Source organism: Dermochelys coriacea, chromosome 6 (assembly GCF_009764565.3).
Source record: "Dermochelys coriacea isolate rDerCor1 chromosome 6, rDerCor1.pri.v4, whole genome shotgun sequence".
NCBI lineage: Eukaryota > Metazoa > Chordata > Testudines > Dermochelyidae > Dermochelys > Dermochelys coriacea.
The window spans coordinates 83,905,246-83,924,109 of NC_050073.1; the positions used below are offsets into that span (position 1 = coordinate 83,905,246).

The 18,864-nt window shown below is 39.3% G+C and overlaps 1 protein-coding gene across 6 annotated transcripts in view; it reads left to right on the forward strand.

Annotated features, from left to right (window-relative positions):
- Positions 1-16,130, forward strand: part of TTC6 (tetratricopeptide repeat domain 6) — a 146,041-nt gene extending 129,911 nt beyond the window's left edge. For 5 of the 6 annotated variants that reach the window (XM_043516730.1, XM_043516729.1, XM_038407593.2 and 2 more), the window contains 7 exons: positions 323-442; positions 4,178-4,251; positions 9,820-10,030; positions 11,984-12,136; positions 12,356-12,526; positions 13,740-13,965; positions 15,686-16,130. In XM_043516730.1, the coding sequence (XP_043372665.1) occupies positions 323-442; positions 4,178-4,251; positions 9,820-10,030; positions 11,984-12,136; positions 12,356-12,526; positions 13,740-13,965; positions 15,686-15,822 (1,092 nt within the window). In that variant the 3' untranslated portion in view covers positions 15,823-16,130. Of the gene's footprint in view, positions 1-322; positions 443-4,177; positions 4,252-9,819; positions 10,031-11,983; positions 12,137-12,355; positions 12,527-13,739; positions 13,966-15,685 lie in introns of those variants that run through there. The other variant, XM_038407596.2, reaches the window with a different exon arrangement.
- Positions 16,131-18,864: the final 2,734 nt, after the last annotated feature.

An 18,864-nucleotide genomic window follows, 5' to 3' on the forward strand; every position in this document is an offset into this window, starting at 1 on the left:
TTGTAGCCTCAGTGCAGACTTAGTCTCTTTGCTATTCTGTTCTGCAGACAGGGGTATATATAAGCACAGAAAGGAATAGGCAACACTTTGAGAAGAAAATAACTGCTGTATTGTGTTCCTCTTTATATTTAGGCCCTAGTCCTACAAACATTTAAGCATGTGCTTAACTCTTAGCATCTGAGTAGTCACACTGAAATCAGTAGGACTAATCAGGTACTTAAAATAAGACATAAGTGTTTGCAGGATTGGAGCTTTAGATTGTAAACTTAAGTATCATTGTATGCTTCTCAGTAAAATTAAATATTTTTAATTTTTTTTTTAGGCTTTGAAAGACTATGGAATTCTTCTTCTTCTTGAATTGACTAAGGAAATTGTCTTGACAGTGTTAATTAACCGTGCACTACTCTATGTGGAACTGGAAGACTACTCTAATGCATTAGAGGTATAAGATTCTCTTTATATACAAAATTTCACATTTCATGTTTATTTTATGACACATATAGCTGACTTGAAGAATAATGTGCAAATTTAGGGCAGGTCTACACTACAAAGTTAGGTCAGCTTAACTACATTGCTCAGGGCTGTGAAAAATTTCACGCCCTGTGCAATGTAATTAAGCCAGCCTAAAGCCTGTTGTAGACATTTCTAGGTTGACAGAGGAATTCTTTCATCAACCTAGCTGCTATCTCTTGAAGAGGTGGATTTACTGCTGTGATGGAAGAACCCTTTCCGTCACTGTAGTTCAGTGTTGCATTAGCATGGGCATAAATGACAGTTACATTCTTTTTGCTGCACCTTTACATTGCCAGAGTGGTGTAAAATGGCCACAGTGTAAACAAGAAACAGAACCAAAATATGCAAGTTGTATATTAACTTAAAAAGTGAAGGCCTGCCTCCACGGCCTTGCACCTTGAGTAGTCATTTTCTGTTTTTGCAAAGTGAGTGTAAGCCAAGGCCACAGGTGTAAGTGAATGGAGGATTCTGATTTGGTTTTGTTTTACATTCTCTTTGCACAAGGTGAAATGACCACTCAAGGTTAAAGTTACAGGAGACTCAGGCCCTGAGTTTTTTTTTCTTCAGGTTTTCAGAAAAAGGATTGCAATCTTGTCATTGATCCATAATCCAGACTTCCCTCTTATTCATTGGGAGTTCTGCCAGCAAAACAATAGCAGGACTGAGGCTTAAGCATATTAAATAGTCTCATAGATACCGTTTTTCATTCTTAAAGTATAATTTCTCAAAAGCCGTCATTTGTTATGACTTAGAAGGAATCCTTTTCTCAGTATTATTTGTGTTTTTATTTTGGATGGGTAACTTTAGGCTTTGAATTTTTTGTTCATCTGACAGGAATGATTTCAGCATGGGCACTCTACAAAATTGGGTAGTTTATTTGTTTCAAAGATAGATATCCTATGTAGATGCAAGAATGAAGATGGATACCTTTGTGATGACCCAGAAATGTCCCACTAGAAATGCACAGAAAAAGTCCTTCACACTTCGTAGACCTTGCATAGAAATAGCTGAAACAGAACAATTACTGTATAGGTCTCTGTCTTATGCTACTAAATGTAATTCATCAAATTAAAGGAGAATAGGGACTCATAGCAATGCAGTAGAACCAACATGATCAGGAAAAAGTGTTAATTCCTGAATGAATTTTAGAGAAGAGTGATTTACAAAATGAGTTGAACATTAGAGACGCACAATCCTAATGCATCCCATGTAGCTAAATATTTTCACAAGATTATGTTTCTCCTTCATGTAATTTAGAGACTCTGGTGTACAAATCAGTTTTGTTAGTGTGCTGCTGGGGGGGAGCTTTCAGAGCACCCACATGTACTATGCCTGTTTTGTCAGGAGGTAGTCTTTTAGGGCTCAATCCTGGAAGATGTTTTCTGCCATGATCTAGCAAGAGAGACAAGGTGGATGAGGTAATATCTTTTGTTGGAGCACACAGATTATATTAATAAGCTACAAATCCAGTGTCTGTCTTAAGACCATGATTTTTAGTATCTAGCAAAGTTATGAATTCAAGCTCACAGGCCTATTTTTTGAAGGTATTGTGCAGGTTTCCTTTGAGGATGCGGACTTCTAGATCAGATATGGAGTGATGTGTAGGCAAGGTAGGAGAGTGGTTTGGCAAGGTAGGGGAGTAGTTTGAAGGCCAGAAGAGGGGGGCTCAGGAAAGATTTATTTTAGGATGTGGTCTCCATAGAGTATGGGTTGTAATTGCTTAATGATATCCTACATGGGTTCCAGTGTGGGCTTGTACGTGACAACTAGAGGTGTGTGGTTGGAGGTTTTTGTTTGTTTTTTTTCACTGTATTGAGGCAGGTTCTCTTGGGGTATTTGAGTGGCCTGTTCCATGATGCAATCTACTTCTCTGATGGAGTGTCCTTGTTTGGTGAAGGCAGTTTTAAATGTATTAAGATGTGTATCCCAGACTCTTTTCTTGGAACACAATCTGTGGTAAGTGAGTGCCTGGCTGTAGATAACAGGTGTTTTAGTGTTTTTGGAGTGGTTACTGGATCTGTGAAGATAAGTGTGGTGATGGAGCAATGCAGTTAAGCATGTGCGCAAAATTAGCAATGTGAGCAGTGCCATTGACTTCATTAGAACTATTTGTGTACTTACAGCTAAATATGTTTAAGTGTTTTGGTAGTTTGGGCCAAAATGTCCAGCCCTGTTTAGAGTGGGTCTTTATTTTACAATATTTTAGTTACACAAATAAAATAAAATTGTCACTACAAAAGAGAGGTTTGTACTAACATAGTAGGACATTTCTGTACATATGTGTATATCTCATTACAATGTCAGAACAATGTGATGATAGTCTCTGGAACACTAAATCTCTATAGATAGTGAGATATTTATTTTTTCCATTTGAAGAGCTAGAAAATACCCTCTAAACCAGGGGTGGCCAACCTGTGGCTCCGGAGCCACATGTGGCTCTTCAGAAGTTAATATGTGGCTTCTTGTATAGGCACTGACTCCAGGGCTGGAGCTACAGGTGCCAACTTTCCAATGGGCCGGGGGTGCTCCCTGCTCAACCCCTGGCTCTGCCACAGGCCCTGCCCCCACTCCACCCCTTCCTGCCCCCTACCCTGAGCCTGTGGTGCCCTCGCTCCTCCCCCTTCCCCCCCAGAGCCCCCTGCATGCCACGAAACAGCTGATCAGGAGGTGCGGGGAGGGAGGGGGAGGTGCTGATCGGCAGGGCTGCCAGTGGGAAGGAAGCGCTGGGAGCGGGGCAGGGGAGGGAGGAACTAATGGGGGGATGCTGACATATTACTGTGGCTCTTTGGCAGTGTACACTGGTAAATTCTGGCTCCTTCTCAGGCTCAGGCTGGCCACCCCAGTCTAAACTATTTTTCCATTGAGTGCATCAGTACAAGTGCTGTTTCAAAGCCAAACTGTTCCTGTAACTATATGTTGATGGGAGGTGCTGTAGACTGTATAAAGCCTACTTTCCCTTGCAAGGACTTAAACTACTTCCTTATTATAAAGTTAAAAGGTGTTTTCTCCATATCAGAAACATCTAAACAGTGTTTTCCTTTTAAATCTTGTATATCAAAAGCACACAGAAAAGGTATTCCAAATTTTAGTTAAAAGAAGAGTTAGAAATCCCTAAACTAGTGATTTATAATGGAAATATTGATACATCTTTAACTGGAAGATTATGAACAGGAAACTCTAACCAAAGAATCACTCAGTTCAATCCTATCATTTATTTTTAAACTACTTGAGTTTACTTGTTTATAAATACTGTAGCAGAAGCAAATGAAAAAATGTTTTTATTATTAAAATGTTTTTATTACTGAATTTTTTAATGAGATTGTGTATCAGAATATAATATACCCTTAATATGTATGTTTAATTGCAATTATATAGGCGTTTCTATAAAAAAATACTGGAAGTAATATTGCATCCAGCTCCGTAGGAAATACCCGGACGTCAAATATATTGTCTGACTAGAAAAGCTATGTTCCCCCAAGAACCTGAGCATTAATTATGGAATGGAAAACTGTTAGTGCATTAACTCTCCAATTCTACTGAAAACATACTGTGTTCTTGTTTAGGTTTCATCCCCTTGTTGATATAAATTTGATTTGCTAAGGCCATGTTATTGAAGCAAAACAAAACAATACAAACATATATTATTGAGTATCTTTTTTTTCAGGACTTTAAAGAGGCTTCATTGTGTAATCCAAGTAATAGTGAGATCTATCAAGCTATTGGAATCTGCTACCACAGGTATGATATGTGGTTGGGTATGGCATAGGGTAGGAGAAGAGAAATAGAGGGGGAGCTGGATGATGTTCCACTGTATCTTTTAATAACAGTCCGAGTGAGGACTGGATAAGAGAAGAGGAAGAAGGGAAAGAAAAAAGAGAGATGAGTAGGTATTTGTCAGATTTGCCATTGATGTCCCAGTCTCGCATGGGATCATTCATTACCAAGCAATAAGATGTTTATAGCAGCAGAGGGGGAAAAAAAAGGTACGAGAGAAAAAGTAAAGCTAAGAGAACCAAGAGGGATGACATAGAATGAAAGGTGAGGAGGAGATAGAACAGAGCCAGTAATGCCTGTAATTATGGCACTATGTTAGTGTCTCCATAATTTTAGTAGTGACACAATTTCCATTTTAAACCTATGCGCCTTCCTTTTTACAAAACCAACTCTGACTTTTTAACTTGAAATTTTTCATGTTTAGTCTCAGCTAGCAGAGGTATATTCTGAAAATTTCAAGTAAACCTATTAATCGTTTTAAAGTATATAATTTAGAGGCATTAGAGTATACACTTAAGTTATTCTATTTTATCATAGTGATAATCAGTAAGAATGGGAAGTCTCTATTTTTTAATGTGGAAAGCAAGGTAGGTTATAGTGTGATGTTGGTTGATGAACAATCTATTAATTTACTCTTATCTATTGTATTCTAGGGCTTTCTCTAGCACGTATCACTGTATTGTACAAGTGCTGCTTAGGCACTCTTTGGGTGGGCATATTTAAGATCTATCATCATGAGTCTTGCCTGGCTATGGCTGATTTGTGTTGCTCTGGTGATATAAATGGCTCCTTGATTCTACTTGTATCAGGGGAGTCCTGGGAGGCATAGAGCTGACACAGTGGCACTGTGTTTTTTGGTGTACCCAGGTGCAGTGGGTGTGACTGGGGTGTTCCTATGGCTAAGGTGTCCCTATGACTAAGAGATCCTCAGCTTCTAAAAGAGCTTCTCAGGGCCCATTATCAGCTAATGCAAATTAGAAGCTGTTCTAAATTGCATCTTGGTGCTGGTCCTGTAACTCCAGAATCAGGGAGTCCCCCTTCCTTGAGCTTACGTGAGTGCTAAAAGGGCCAACTCAGAGATTGGCACTATGGTTTTAATACAGTTTTTTACTTTTAAAAAATTATTTAGATTTATAACAAAATCCTTGTCCTGAATCCTTGTAGTTGCATTTTAGCCATATCTGTAAGAGCTGTTTCTATGTAGTAAAGAATTCAGTCTATGCTTCAGGTAGAACATGGGGATCTAGTATATCTTTCCGTGTCTCCTTGGTAAAATGACTACACACTTTGGCACAATTTTGACCTCCATACATAAAAGAGCTTTTGACATAAATTAGAGTTCCATGCACAGATTGTTTGCAGACTTGATCCCTTTAAAATATTTGTCACCATATGAGTACACATTTTTGTCATTTGCAGGTAGGGTAAATATGTTTTGTTTTCATCTGTCATTGTTAAATAGCTAACTGCACCTCTGTCTCTTTTCTGGTCTCTATCAGTGCACCTCCTCAGATGTCAGGCCTCCTGCCTTTACCTGTCTTGGGGTGGAATTCAACAGTTCTTCCACTCTTAGCCCAGACCCTGGGCTACAGTATCCTGTTTCAGAGTAGCAGCCGAACAAATAAACCCATTGTTTCATGTTCTCTGTGTGTGTGTGTGTGTGTGTGTGTGTGTGTGTGTCTGTGTGTGTGTCTGTGTGTGTATATAAATCTCTCCTCTGTTTTTTCCACCAAATGCATCCGATGAAGTGAGCTGTAGCTCACGAAAGCTTATGCTCTAATAAATTTGTTAGTCTCTAAGGTGCGACAAGTACTCCTTTTCTTTTTGCGAGTATCCTGTTTGTTTACGGTGCTTACCCAGCAGGTCCTACACATTTCAGGCTTATGTAATTCTTCCCTTCTGGAATCTGTGACCAAACAACCTTATTGTTTTTTGTGCAGTGGCAACAAAGCTTTTAAAGAATTTTTTTTTTTAAAATAACAAACGCTCTACACACGTCTGTCTTATCTAAAGACTTATCATCCCTATTGGTAACCTAGGCAGGCCTATCTTTTTCAGTGGGATCTTTTGAATAGGTCTGGGTCCCCTCCTTCTTCTTCCCTGAATAACTAGGGCCTTTTTCTTGCGAGAGTGACTCTTTTTATTCCTGCTGTTGTTCTTCTGTTCTTTGTTTGCAGGCCTTTTCCTGTCATGATCAAAACCAGCTTTGTAGGTTTGCTGGAGACAGAGACAGAATCATCAAAGCATTAATAGTTTTGTCATTGCCCCTTAACAACTCCTGTATATTTGCCAAGAGGTGGCATCTTGAGCCATTCTTTTCTTTCCTGCATGTTTTTTCAGACAGACTCCCATTGCGTTAAAACAATATAGTCATACAGAAAACCCATGTTCAAAAAAGATGAATTCAAAATGGAACAGGTGCAGAGAAGAGCTACTGGAATGATCAGGGGAATGGAGGACCTATCTTACGAATGGAGACTGGAAGAGATTTCTTGTTTAGTCTAGCAAAAAGAAGTCTGAGAGGGGATATGATTTATCTGTATAAATACAACGGTGGTGGAGGGCGGGGAGGAAGGAATACCAAGGTGGGAGAAGAGCTATTCAAGATAAGAGACAATGTTGCCACAAGAAAATGGGTGTAAATTGGCCCTGAATAAATTCATGCTGCGTTGCCAGAAAAAAAGTTTGAAAACTACTGGTCTCGTCTCCTGTATACTATAATACTTTAGTCTAATTTTGGTTGCTGGATTTAGTGTGCAGGTGGTGTCGGTGGCCTGTGTTATACAGGAGGTCAGACTAGATGATATGGTGGTCCCTTCTGGCCTTAAACTCTATGACTACAAAACACCCAATAACCAGGCCAACATACAGTATTTATAAATTATCACAGGGCAGCTCCAAACCCATCACATCATCTATACTAATAAGAAACACATAAGACATCAAGTGCTGGTTTTGAGCAACAACTCCAAAAGCTTGCTTTAAAGTTACTAATATTAATAAATTTGAATTGCCTCAAGGGGTGTCTGCACTTTGTTTTTTTGGCCTCAAATTTTCCCTGGTTGCTTACACTGTTTCAGCTCTGGATTAGCAACAAGGGGAGACCTAATGTAGCCAGGGCTCCAGGTGGCTACCAGTATTTTAAGTATTGTGTTGTCTAATCCTGCCCAGCGCAGGTCTGTGCAACATGGGACTTTGAAATGTTAGCTGACACCAGAGCTTTGTCTATATCAATGCTCCCACTATTGATGGCACCAGTGGAGCTGAAACTCTAGTGGCAACACTGCAGAATGAATTTTAAGGAAATATTCCATAGAGTGGACAAGAGTTAAGGGTGAGGGACATCATAATCATTGAAACATCTTTTGTAATCATACAATGAAAAGTTTTCCTGTTTGGTTTGTATTTATTTCCCCTTTACTTTTTTTGTTCTTGGAACTTTGGGACTCATGACTTTGAAGTAGGCGGTAGTGGTTTCTGGTCATTTTCTTGTGGTTGCTAGGAGACAAAATCCCTTAGGCAGCATATGTGACTCATAGACAACTCGTGCCTCTTGATAATACTGGGGGGACACAATTGAAAGGGTAGGACACGTGGGGCAGTCACGTCTCTTCTGCCCGGTGACCCCCCATCCTGTGCCCAGCCTGGGGCTGCTGTGCTCTAACTGCCCCACCAGAATTTCCTGCAGGGGGCAGGGAAGGGAAGAGCTCTGTCCTTCTCCCACTGCGCCTTCCCCCCTTCCCCCCCCCCGCCGGCACATTCAGCCGCTCTCTCTGGCAGCCAGCCCTGGAGAGCAGGATGCAGCCACTTCTCACGCAGCTGAAGCTGGCTACTCTGGGTCGCTGACTCTGTGCAGCACAGCGGCTTCCTGAGCAAGATCCTGGCTGGGATGGCAGCCCGCCTCACAGAGGCTGAGCGAGCTGGTGCCTCCCCACCCCCCAGCATGTTTCTGACTCGCTTGTCCCCTGTCCCTGGCAGCTGGACCCAGGTGGGGAGCAGAGGGGGTGGGGTCACCTCCCCAGCCAGGCTCTTTCTCAGGCAGCCACCACACTGCACAGAGCAGTGATCTGGAGTTGCCGGCATGAGAAGTGGCTGGTCCCACCCCTTCCACTCTCCGCCCAGGCCTGGTTGCCAGGGACAGAGGCTGAGTGTACTGGAGGTAGGTGCAGCAGGAGAACGGAGCCCCTCTACCTCCCCCTTGGCAAGCCAAGCAGAAATCTGGGGGGGCACTTGATCCCACATGCCCGCCCTTCCCCCCCCTCCCCGCACATGTTGCCTATGGTGTGACTGGTGCCAGATTTGGCAAAGCAATAGGCTTGTTATACACATGATTATAAAGTGACTTCGACAAATCATAGAAAAGAAAAAATCTCTAAGGGTCTATACATGTGGCTCTGTGCACTGAGTAAAGGTCTAAGCGCAATAAATCAGATGTTTCAATCATAAACATTACCGTTCTTAACTAAATAGGAAAGCATGCTTGAAGATTTTATTCTTGAATGCTGAAGATCAAATTCTGTGCTTTTGGATGTATATGTTCATAACAAGCATTTTGGTGGATCTCAGCCCAGGACAGTTGCACAAAAATGTGTGGCACAGCCAAGAACTGAACCCAGTTCTTAAGTCCCAGTGCCTTAAATGCAATACTATCCTTCCTCTCTTTTTATTATTTGAGAGCTTTGTGCGCACCCAGAGCTGTGCAGTCATATAAGAAGACACAGCCCTTACCCCAAAGAGTTTACAGTATAGTTTAGAAATAGATCAAGTAGTTCAGATATTTTTAATGCACTGGGAAATTGTATTTGTTGAGGAGGGGCAGATGTTATAGCTGAAAGTCTTTGCATAAAGTGTATTTGAAGGAGAAAAGATAGTCTGAGGAACAAAATAAGTGGGAGTCTTAATGGGCATTGGATCAGAAATAAAAAGAGGGAGTCAGTTCCAAATTTTACAGGCTGGCATGAAGAAGGGGCAGAGATGAGATTGGGAGAAAGATGAAGAAAGAAATTGGTGAGAGTGAGTCTTGGAGGAGTGAAGAGAGTAAGAGGAAACAGGAAGAAGAAGATTTATTGTAGAAGTAAACTATGCTTGGTTGAAACGGCTGAGTCTGAACAGACTGGCACAAAGTGTGTTTGGTCTTGAAACTGGGCAGTGTGAATGATTCAGCTGGAAATCTGAACCTGAACAAACCAAGGCAAATTGGAATCTGCTGAGTGTAATCCTGGCTCCACTGAAGTCAACAGGAGTTTTCACATTGACTTTATTGGGGACAGGATTTCACCCTAAGTGTTTAAAAGTTCACAGACTAGCAGCATTGGCCTCTGTAATGATCAAGAAAAGGACTGTGCATGGAGAATTAATCAGTCATATTTCTTTAACCATTGTCCCTGGTTGGGGAAGTGTGCACTGCCAGTGCTATCTGTTTAGTGGATGAAATGAGAACCTAAGTCTCTAGAGTTGTAAATCTGGCACCTTTCATTAAAATGACTGATTTAAAAAAAAAACACTGACCGTCAGCTGTATATTTATTTTTAGACTTGAGCAGTTGGAAGAAGCTGTGAATTCATTTACCCAAGTGCTTAAACTAGATCCCTTTTCTCTGGATGCCTATGTTGCAAGAGGAAATTCATACATGGAATATGGTAATGAAGCTGGCAATACTCTAGCACAGAAAGACTTCCTGAAAGCACTGCATCTTAACCCAAAGTATATGAAAGCCAGAATTTGCTTAGGATACAATTTGCAGGTAATACACCAAAGATCATAGTCTGTAATATCCTGTGACAAAGAGAGTAGCATTATTTTTCATATATAACATTGTTTAGTCCATGCTCCATACATAATAATACTGCAAACTAGTTAAATTGTTCAGGCAGATAAAATAACTTGTATCCTTAATGTATCCTTTGTTGTTCTCTATTTTCCCCCTACTCTTTTCTTTTCTTTTCAAAACTTTTCTTTTCAACTAAAGGGATAGGCTGCAATTCCTTTTGACATTTGTCTATGCTGCATCTTACTTCATTGGTGGATTTACTCTTGAGTACCAAGAGACTTGATCTCCTTAGTCAGCCCAGAGAGAAATAGAGTGGTACTGGTAATCATGCCCGGATACCTTGTATGGTATTGTAATCAATAACACTAGACACTAGGTCGCTACATAAAAAGTGACTTAGATATTTTTGGTGAATCTTACGTAAAAGGAAAAAATCTTGTATGTTAAGTCAATCCAAAACAAAATGTTAACATTTGTGTTAAGCCCCTTCAAAGAGGGCTTATATATAATGAAAACTGAAAACCAGTTAGCTATACCCCAAAAAGAACAATCCTGCATTAGCAAAGTCATGTATGAAATGACATATAGTGTGTTTTCCTCCTCTCTACTTCCCATGATTTTACAACATTGTTATTGTGCTTTGTTGTTATACCCATTTGTCTGACAAAACTCTTTCCAACAAAGTTGTGAGTTAATTTTGTGCCTGTGTAAATGAGGGACTAATTTTATCAGCCTGCATCAGGCTTACTTGGATAGGCCCTGTGCAAATTTCCTCACACAGCTCTGCCAATATGTTTTAATTCTAATTAATTAATGTTTGCACTGTGCTTTATAAAGTACTATCTAAGTGCTGAGTGTTATCATCAGTCTTAACAAGCAGCCTTCCTGCCATTGTTTTCAGTCATACAAGAAAGTCTCTTTCAACAACAGAGTGCTGGTTCTGCTGAATGGATCCAAATTGTGTGACTGTTTCTTGGGGAATCAGATAAGATTACCAAACTTATTTGTACTTGGTCAAAATTCAAATCCAGGTCTTCCAAGGTAGAATATTAGTGAATCCGTGAATCAGTCATCAGAACTTGAAGAAGTGGGGTCTAGCCATTTATTTCCCTCACATCTTTCTATTTCCCCTCACTCAATAGCTTATCCTGCCCCATGCATGTTTCCATCCCCCTTTTTGTCTAGCATCTCTTACTCCTCCACAACCAGTGGGGCTGGGCCTACTTCCAGTCTGGGGATAAAATATCAGATCACTTGTCCATGGGCAGCTAAGACCTCAAATTTGGCTACATGACAATAAAACATAGCTGTCCCAATTTTAAGGTTATAGGCTCATATTCACAAGTAAATGAAAATGAGATATTGTTGCTGTCTAACAGAATTTCTGTGCTTTCTTCATATATTGTTTTGAACAATTATGCTGGTGTTTCTCATTTTTATTCTCTTGTATTTGGTGAGTGGCTCTCACTTGGTCTTACTTATTTAGTTTTGGATAGTGTGTAACCCAAGAATTATTATTATTATTATTATTATTATTTTATTATCTCCAGGGAGAGAGGGTCACACCAAGACATTTTGATGTTATTGTGGGAAGGCAGATGCATAGAGATGAGTCTTCACTTCATTACATTATCAAACAGGGCTAGATATTTAAAACTTGAGGCCAGAAGCTGAGGTACAAGAGCAATTACATGTGCAGTTCCTGCAAAGGTAGCATGTAAATCAAGTAACTGCCCATGCAGTTGGTGTGTGGATATCTAACTATTTATGTGCATGCATCTTTTCCCAATTTGTGCTCAAAATTAAATAACTGAATGTGGCAACATGGGGGCATGTGCAATTTTCCCACATGCATATAATTTTTGAAAGTTTGTCCATTGGTATGTGGTACGTTTAATAATATTCATATGTTAAAACTCATTATAGGCCTTTGGAAAATTTCAGAAAGCTTGGAATCAATTTACAGTTGCCATTGACATTGATCCAAAATGCCATATTGCCTATGACGGACGAGCTGTGGTCTGTCTTCAGATGGGTGATACTTTTGCTGCATTTCAAGATACAAATGCAGCACTAAAGGTAAATGTTTGGTTTTCAGTTCGTTTATAAATATGAACCTGCTGTTATTAGGCCACTGAATAATGCACATAAATTTGAAGCACTGTGTATGAATAATTGTAGGTTTAGATTAGGAGGTACTTTCTATTTTTATACGTTTCCTTTAAAGAAAGAGTCTTGTTATTAATGTAGAAATGTGAACTTTACTCAGATAAGAATGCATATATTATTACATTTCAGCTCACTATCAATGCTCAGCTTCTTACAAACCGGGGTGTCATTAACCAGTTTATGGGTCACGTAAACTGTGCTATGAAAGATTACCAGCAAGCAATTTCCATCAACCCTGGCTATGCTTTAGCCTATTTCAATGCAGCAAATATCTACTTTCATCACAGGCAATTTTCACAGGTAGGTCTTATGTTCTATTTTCATACCATTCTTAGAACACTTTTCCTTGACTGAGGAATAATGTTATTGATACAAATTAGTGTATAAATGTAAGATTTTACTTGAATCTTTTTACATTTAATTTAATCATTTAGCTGTACTCTGATAGGGTATGAATTAATATATAGAAATGAGTAATACATAATACTACTATGTTCTACTACTGTCCATTTTATCTGACGATCTCTAAATGCTTTACAAATATTTATGAATAAAGACTCATAACGGTGATTTTTCAGATGGGGCCAAAATCTTCAAATATTCCTAAGTAATTTAGAAATCTAAATCTCCCTGACTTTCAATGAGACTTAGGCTACTGAATCAGCCAGGTGCTTCTGAAATTTTTGCCCTGGAGACTAAGCAAAGAGAAGTCAAGTAATTGTCCTAGTTTACACAGTAATTCAGTGACAGAGTGAAGAGTAGAACCCAAATCTCCTGTCTCACAGGCCTATTCTTTAACTACTAAGCCAAGTTTTCTCCCTGTTGTAATACCCTCAGAGTCCTGAATCCTCACTCCCTTCTGCAAAAATACCCTGGGGAGGGCCTGAGGTAATCAAACACCGAAGTTCCCCTTGCATTTTCCTAGTAAGCTCTTTGGAGGCAAGGACCATTTCATACTCTCTGTACAGCCTCTAACATAGTGGGAATAGGGTTGCCACCTGTCTGGTTTTCACCTGGATAGTTTGGGTTTTGGCTTGTGTGTCCCGGATACCATTTAACAAACCCCAATGTCCATTTTTTAAAAATCTGGCGTGAATCTGGGTACTTGGGGGAAGAGGTAGTGAAGTGGGTGGGGCCTTAGGGGAAGAGATGGAGCAGAGCCAGAGTCTTGGGGGAAGAGGTGGAGTGGGGCGGGGCCTTGGGGGAAGAGGCGGGGTGGGGGTTTGGGGAGTCCAGTTACCAGCCATTAGAAAGGTAGCAACCCTAAGTGGGAACCCAGTCCTGATTGAAGTCTCTGGATGTTACCATAGTACTACTAATAAATAATAGTAAATCATTCTGTTGCGAAAGAGTGGCTGAATTCTTCTTCTCAAAGATCCTTGCAAAAATCTTGTTATTCTTGCATAAATCCTGTGGATTTCTGCTACCTTGATTATTAATATAATATAAAAATATATACAGCATTTCAGAAGTTTACATGGTGCATAATATCTTCATATTATATATTTCACAGGCCAATTCATACTATTCCAAGGCATTACAGCTTGACCCACGGAATGAATCTGCAGTCCTGAATCGAGCTATTACAAATACATTATTACAAAATATCGAAGAAGCAAAAGAAGATTTTGAGAAGGCAGTTTGTCTCTGCCCTTTCTCTGCAGCAGTGTACTTTAACAGGGCAAATCTCTATAGAACATTAAAGCAATATGAGCTAGCTGAGAAGGATATTTCAACAGGTACTTTTTGTTCAGTACCTGATATAGTTTCAGTTAGAATAAGAACAACAAATTATTTTGGCTCTATTTCATAGTTCAGAAAGTATTAGCAACTATTTCCATTTATGTATTTAATATATTTATTTAAGTTCTTAACTTATATAGGAGTGGCTATGAGATTGAAAAGGGAGTGGTAATGAAAATGCCAGCTAAAAATTATTTTTGTTTTTCTAATGAAAATTAACTAGTAGAGCTGGGCAAATGTTTTTTTCTGGACAAATAATTTTATTTGCCAAAAAATGCAGTTTTGGGGTCAACAGAAACTATTTGTGAATTTGAGTTGTTTGACTGTGTGTGTAGCGGGGGGGAGGAGTTAGTAATTTATTTTTTACTTTTTTTCGGATGGGGGAGATGGTGGTTTTGATTTTAAAAAAATCTATTATGGGTTCACCTACAATGATTTTTTTGAGAGGAGGAGGAGGGTTCAGTTCAGCCACGAAACCAAAAAATGCAATTATCTGTTTATTTCCAATTACTGATTAGAAGTAAATGTGTCATATGTAATATGTACCATAGCAGCTGAACTCTGAGCCAGATTTTCAAAGAAAGTTGTAGCAGAAAGATGTGCATTCATGCTACCCTCACAAATCCTGAGGGCATCTGAGTTTATTACCTACTCAGTCACTACTGCTTTAGCCAATTACAGATAAAGATTTTTTTAAAATTAATTTTATAATGTATACAGAGCTAAATTTCACAAATACCACATTTGTGTGTGCAAACCAGCTGAGCGCATCCCTGTGTGCCACCCATCTTCAGCCACCCCAGATTCAATTCCTGTCTTTCCATCTCAGCTACCAAATCCATGGTCAGGCTGTTTGAATCTTCCTAAGATGAAGTTATTTCATTGGATTTTGATAACAAAGTCCTTGAGTCAAAGCCCTATACAAACTAGAGTACCATTGTTATACTACTGTCTGTACTTTGAACCAATAGTTGATTGCAAGTGCAATAATTTTTCCACCAACAATAAATATGATCAAGTTTTACTGAGAAGTTAACCGGTATACTCTTACAATATAAGTTTGTCTAAAGTATATGAAAACATGATTTGGGTAAAGATGTATAAAATTCCTTATTTTCACTATGAATTTTTTCCATTAAAAGTAGATTTTCTTGATGTCAGAACAGAATAATTATGAAATCTTGTCTAGTGAATTGATTACTGTAAAATAGGGAGTTTGCTGGGACCTAGACTCTTTAAACAACAGATTAAACACTTGCCAACAGTAAGTTATTTAAATACCTTTGAACAATAGGAAATCTGACTCTGAGACAATGTGCATTGCTGGCACCAAGGAATAGATTGATAATGGTTTCCTATTGCTTGATATTTGTTTTGGTGTTGAACCTGCTTTGGGAGGGAGAATGTGGCTTCTGATGCTTCAGCAGTTGCTAGAGTCAGATTTATAAACATGCCATGATGATATCTAACATCAAGAGGAGAAAAAGGAGAGTCAAAGGGAGACTGTAAGAATGTAAATATCTTAACAAAATTACTTAGCTCCCGCTATAAAAATATGAATTGGACATATGTATTTCCTATTGAGAGCATGTGGGTTTTGAAATATACTTTGTCTCAACTTTCAGATAGGCTTTTGGCATGTGCTGCTTTTTATAACAATCATAACAATCTTTTGAAATTTAAAAATGCCTTAACATTTATTTTTCATTTTTACAGCATTATCAATTCAACCTAATGATGCTTTGATGTATAAACTTAGAGCTGATGTTCGTGGTAAAATGGGATTCAGTGAAGAAGCCATTGCCGATTACAAGCGAGCAATCAGCATTCAAGAAATGATTGATGCAATGTGAAAAGATTCCAGTTCCTGCAAAACATAGTAACAAGTTGGGTCTGTTTACAGAGCTTTGCCTTATTTAAATAAGAGATATTTGTTTAATTATATCTCAAATACTATTTAAAAGAATGTATTATGTAGCACTAGGCTTGGCACAAAAGGTTTAGTTTTGTATACAGTTAATACTGTAATAATCAATCTTCATTTTTAGATGAACTTCTGCACATATGTTATCTTCCTGAATAATTTAATTGCTTGATTCAGTGCAAAAATTGAACAGAGCTATTTAAGAACAGAATGCTAACATTAAAGAAGTAATTTCACAAAGCGAATGTTGGATTTTCTTTATTGATTGGTACCAAATGGCCGTTGGAAAATGAAACACAAAGGAATAAATATCATTGGGGAAGGCTTCATCTTTATTTACTTGGGTCCAATGTGACATTAAATGGCAAAATAACCAATATTTAGGTTTGGCCCCCTTTCATCCAACCCTTAGGATTCAGCCCACCTCTGATTCCTCTCTCCCTCTCTCAGTGAGAGGGAATGAGTGTACACACAAGGTGTACCTGAGTCTTTGTTGACTTCAGGTCTTCCTTCTACCTTGGGTTAATATGGTCCACCTGCCATCTCTTGGGCCTCTTACACATTTGCCCCTGAGAGCTGGCCCCTTTGAGCTTCTTACCTACACTGGACACCAGCTATAAATTACAAAAAAATTTACAAACTCCACTTGTTAAATTTACAATGTGTAAATTACTGTTCTTTCTCTAAACTAACCTAAAACAGGCCTCCAAGCTGCTGGTAGTGATCTAGTCAGACCCATTGCAGTCTTGTATATAGTTTGAATTGTATTTCCCTCAGTTAAAGGGTGGGGGAGCAAAGCAGTAACAGCAATAGAATGGCTGCTGCATGCCAGTGAGGATGGTGGTGTATGAGTGCTAGTCAGCTATCCCTTCCTCCTCCAGTCCAGCAAATGGGCGGCAGGAGGAAGCAGAGAAATCTGTCCTTCCCTGCCCTCCCCAAACTCTACACAAGTAGTGTCCATGTGCATTATGGGCAGGGAGGGTGTGGGGCAAAGTCCCAGAGCAACCAAGCCAGCCCCTCCCTTCCTCCTCTTCCTAGGACCTGGAGTTTTTCTGTCCCCTGCCAATTGGCTCAAACATCCCCCCATCTGAATGGAGGATGGGGATCATTGGCTAAAGTATAAATGTGTCCTAATTATTCCAAATTGAAATCTGAAACACAGATAATTTGTCCACTTACCTACACTCCCATGTTGGAAAAGGTTGATGTCAGTGAAAAGCAGATTAAGAAAAAGGATTTAAGAACATAAAATAAAAAATTGACATGAACACTCAGCATGTATTTTGTACTTTTCTTCAAAGTGAATTAAATAATAGATCACAGTCTTGGGGTTTGAGCCTTAAGAATGAGATTTAAATGTTGCTTTGATCATGTTCATTCAGATTTGAAACTTAGGGTATAACTCCACATGAACAGAAATAAAAAAATGTCAATCCCCAACCTCGTACATTGAAGTTAACAAGTTTAGTCCATATCTAGTTGTAATGTACCACTGTGTTCTATACAGCTAGGTGCTCGGATATTACTTTGAGGTGGGTGGGAAAAGAAGCTAGCACTCGTTGAGAACAGAAAACTTGCTACAATTTCTCAAGATGGGGGGAATTTTCAACGACACAAATCACAATTAGGCACCTGACCCTCATTGAAAGTCTATGGGAGTTAGACACCTACCTGCCATTTGTGTCTTTAAAAACATCTCCCTTAGCCTTAAAGTAATATCCATTTTCCTCCTGAAATATGAATTCAGAAAGGAGTCTTCACAGTGAAGCTGATAATAAAATGCTAGTTCATGATTATAATTACATAGTCTTCTCTATGTAAAATAAATCACTCAATGGCAAGGAAATAATTTACATTCACATTCATAATAAGAAAAAATATAATTTAACATAATGTGAATTGATTATTTAATGGGTCTCACAGTTCTATTTTCACTTCTGACAACTCCCAGTAGATTTTTCATTGCTGAGATCAGAGTAAAAACATCAAAATTACTTTGCCTGAAGGGCATTCCCTTTTTTTGAATATTTCATACAATGCTATTCACCCCCTTATTTCTGCATAAAGATTTTTTATTTGTTTTTTTCCCTTGACCAAACAATCGGTGTTTAGCTAATATGGCACAATGATGCAAACTGGTTTTATAGCTATCTTCTCTAACTTTTTGCAGTTGTGACAATAGGTTCCACTGCTAAAATTCTCACCTCATGATATTCTGCTTTTGAAAAATGTTTTTGTAAAATAAACTTTCATTGGGGTGAAGAAGTGGAAAAGATCATAGCTAAGGCCACAGTCCACCAAAGTACTTAAGCATATGCTTAAGTCCATCTCTATTCAGCAAAGTAGGCATTGTCTACATTGGCAAGTTTCTTTGCAGTAAAGCAGCTTTCTGCGGTGTAACTCCCGAGATGTGTACGCTGCCAAGCCACTTAGTGCACAGAAACTCCTCAGTTGCAGCATTGCAAAAAAACCACCTCGATGAGAGTCGTAAGGCTTACAGCGCAGATGCTCTTGTGCTGCATTGCCAGTGTAAACACATCAATTGCTTTCAACGCTGTAATTGGCCTCCGGAAGTGTCCCATAATTCCTCAAGTGGCCACTCTGCTCATTGTTTTGAACTTAGCTGGCTGCCCTGAATGCTTGCGCCTCTCTCCTTTCAAAGCTCTGTTTCTGACAGCTGTTGCGTACTGTGCTGATCTGCTCCTGATGGTGGAGGGCAGGGTTTGGCAGCCCTACGGTCCCTTCCACTTTGTCTTATGTTCCTAAAAGTTCTTGCTTTGGGACTTCAGATACTCACCTGTAGGGGTCAGGAAGGGATTCCACCCCTTTTCCCAGTGTATTCTGGGTTGTTGGCTTTTTTTGGTTTGCTGCTTCTGAAGTGTCAGAGATAGTCATGACTGGAATGGGATACCAGACTGGGTGGGCCAGTGCTCTGAGACGGCACCGAGCATTCACTCTCTTATGTGGTTGG